Here is a 2,736-nt window from a genome sequence, read left to right as displayed (position 1 = left end):
GAGAGAGAGAGAGAGAGAGAGAGAGAGAGAGAGAGAGAGGGAGAGACCAGTTAATTTTGAAATACTTTGGCTACCTCAAAGACTGGGGACTCGAAAACCTTCCTCAGCAATCACACGCCCAGTCGCAGAAGTATCCAGTGGCTACTTACCTGTATTCTTACATGGGTCATTAGCTTTATTTCCTGCAGCTCTTATGTTCATCCCTATCCTACTGCTTCATTGGGATAGTTCCTTTTCCTCCCCCTGTTTCCTAGACTATGCAATTCTAAGAGTTCTGCATGACCTCCCTTTGCCCAGATTCTGGCCTTTGTCATCTTTATTGATAGACCAAAATGAACTGGAACAAGGACCTTTAGCACTTGGACATGTAGATTCCTGATTGAATCAAAGCATTGGAATCAATCTCCAACATTTGTGTTCCACATACATGTTTCCTTCTACTCCCTTATCTTACATGTTCCCGTACATTTACAAGACTCTCTCATAGAGGCAATTGATGAACATTTATAGACCCCATTTTTGTTTTGTGGATTCAACATATAATCACTTCCATATAATCCCACATTTAAAAAATTATAAGCTGAGAAACTATTGAGACAGAATCTACACTATTGATTTTACTTAAACTGTCTTAGTATACTTAAGACTTTTGTTTTTACTGACATAGCCATTCCTCAGGGTGTTCTGCAGGCCCAGCACATGGGGAAGGGAAGACTGTTAGTATTGGTAGTTCTTAACAACTCATTTTTCTACTTTCTTTATCTTCTATAGATTCCAGACTTCACTGGCCATCCTGTCCCTGTTATTGACTGTCAGCTCATGAGTGTGTAGAGCAACATTTCCCCAACTGGGGCATCTTGAATCAGCATTTTCCCACTAATTAATTAATTAGTTAATTAATTAATTCACTTTACATTGTATTCACTTCCCATCCTTCCTTCTCCTTTACCTCTGGGAGAGTGAACAACCCTGGGAATCCCTCCAACTCTGGCACAATGAGACGCTCCAGAAATAGACATATTATCTTCCACTGAGGCCAAATAAGGCTGCCAATGACTGGAATGGAAACAAAACACAGAAAATAGTTTCAGGGACAGCTCATGGATCAGCTGCTGGGAGACTGCATCACACAAGATTTCCCCAGATATCTAACAGTACATACCGGTGTGTGCATAGATGCTTGTTTATCTAGGTACTGTGACATTGCATAAGAACTAACTCATCATAATATGTATTCTGTCACTTGAAACATAATTTAAATGAGTTTTATGCACTTAAACAAATTTCATATATATATAAAGTTCTGAATGGTATTAATTTTATATTATTCACCACTTAATATTAGATGAAATGTACTTTAAGAATTGACATATTTGAGGTTGATAGTAGTCATTAAAATCGTCTTCCTCTGTAACGTGACTAGAAAATAAGAGTATAATCTTACAGTCCTGGATTATTCTTGTTAGTTTTGTTCCTCGATTTTCATTGCTTCTCAGAGGACAAGTAATCCTGCCCATAAGTCTGCATATTCAATGATGATGAAGGCATCTTTGCAATTACCAGGTATGTCCTGAAATCTTCAAAAATATGACAATATTGTAGTGTGTGTAAGTATGTACTGTAAGGTATAATTGCTATTGTCAGAATTTCAAGAAAGTATTGCCACAGTATATAGAGTACATACAGTAAAGTTTATGATGACATTGTATTCCAGAGCTTTAAGGACCTCTCTGATTTTCCTCTCAGTGTTGATTTAGATTAATACGTATTACTATTTAATAATTAATAAATACTATTTATTAATACTTTTCATTCCTTTTGATCAGAAAAATGGATGTGGCTATAATCTAAGGAGAATCATGCCCAGTCACAGAATGGAATTCTGGAATATGACAATCAAAATCATTTTTTTGTTACAAATTACAACTGGAGTCCTGGGAAATGCCTTGTTTCTTATCTTCTATCTGGTCTACAATATAGAACACATATTAAAGCCCACAGATATGATTCTCATGCACATAATGGCATCCAATGTCTTGATAGTTATTTCTACAGGAGTGCCAAACACACTGGTAGCTTTTGGATTGAAGAAGTTTTTAAATGATTTTGGATGCGAAATTATTCTGTACATTCAAAGAGTTGGCAGGAGTATGTCCATTAGCACCACCTGTTTCTTGAGTGTCTTCCAGGCCATCACCATCAGTCACAGGGAATCCTGTTGTAAGGATCAAAAAACAAAGGCTGCAAAGTACATTGGCTGCTCCATTTTCTTACTCTGGGTCTTGTCCATGATTATACATTTCATTTTCTTGGTGTACATACTTGTCAAGAGAAATAACAAAAATATGACAAGAACCCGAAATTTTGAGTACTGTTCCACTGGAGGGCAAAGTGAAATTACTGACTTACTCTATGGTATGTTGGTGGTGTGCCCTGAAATCTTCTTTTCTGTGCTCATTGCCTGGTCCAGTGGCTCCATGATTGTGATTCTGTATAGACACAAGCAGAGGGTTCAACACATCCACAGCAGTCATGTTTCTAGAAGAAACTCTCCAGAATCCAGAGCCACCCAGAACATTCTTGTCCTGGTGTCTACCTTTCTGGCATTTTATACTGTCTCCTCTGTCTTACAAGGCTGCATTGCTCTTTTGTATCATCACAATTGGTGGCTGGTGAATATTACCCGTCTCACTTCTCTGTGTTTTCCATCTTTGGGACCCTTTGTTCTAATGAGTC

The 2,736-nt window shown here is 37.7% G+C and overlaps 1 protein-coding gene across 1 annotated transcript in view; it reads left to right on the top strand.

The window, feature by feature from the left end:
- Positions 1-1,859: 1,859 nt before the first annotated feature.
- The window catches only part of LOC114633096 (vomeronasal type-1 receptor 4-like), a 25,955-nt gene continuing 25,078 nt past the window's right edge, over positions 1,860-2,736 (top strand). Inside the window, exon 1 of the mRNA XM_028781721.1 lies at positions 1,860-2,733. Coding sequence (XP_028637554.1) covers positions 1,860-2,733 — 874 coding nt within the window. The remainder of the gene's footprint in view (positions 2,734-2,736) is intronic.

Source organism: Grammomys surdaster, unplaced genomic scaffold (assembly GCF_004785775.1).
Source record: "Grammomys surdaster isolate TR1022 unplaced genomic scaffold, NIH_TR_1.0 520, whole genome shotgun sequence".
NCBI classification, from domain to species: domain Eukaryota; kingdom Metazoa; phylum Chordata; class Mammalia; order Rodentia; family Muridae; genus Grammomys; species Grammomys surdaster.
Note: the sequence above shows the minus strand (reverse complement) of the source record. Positions and strands in the feature narration are given on the sequence as shown.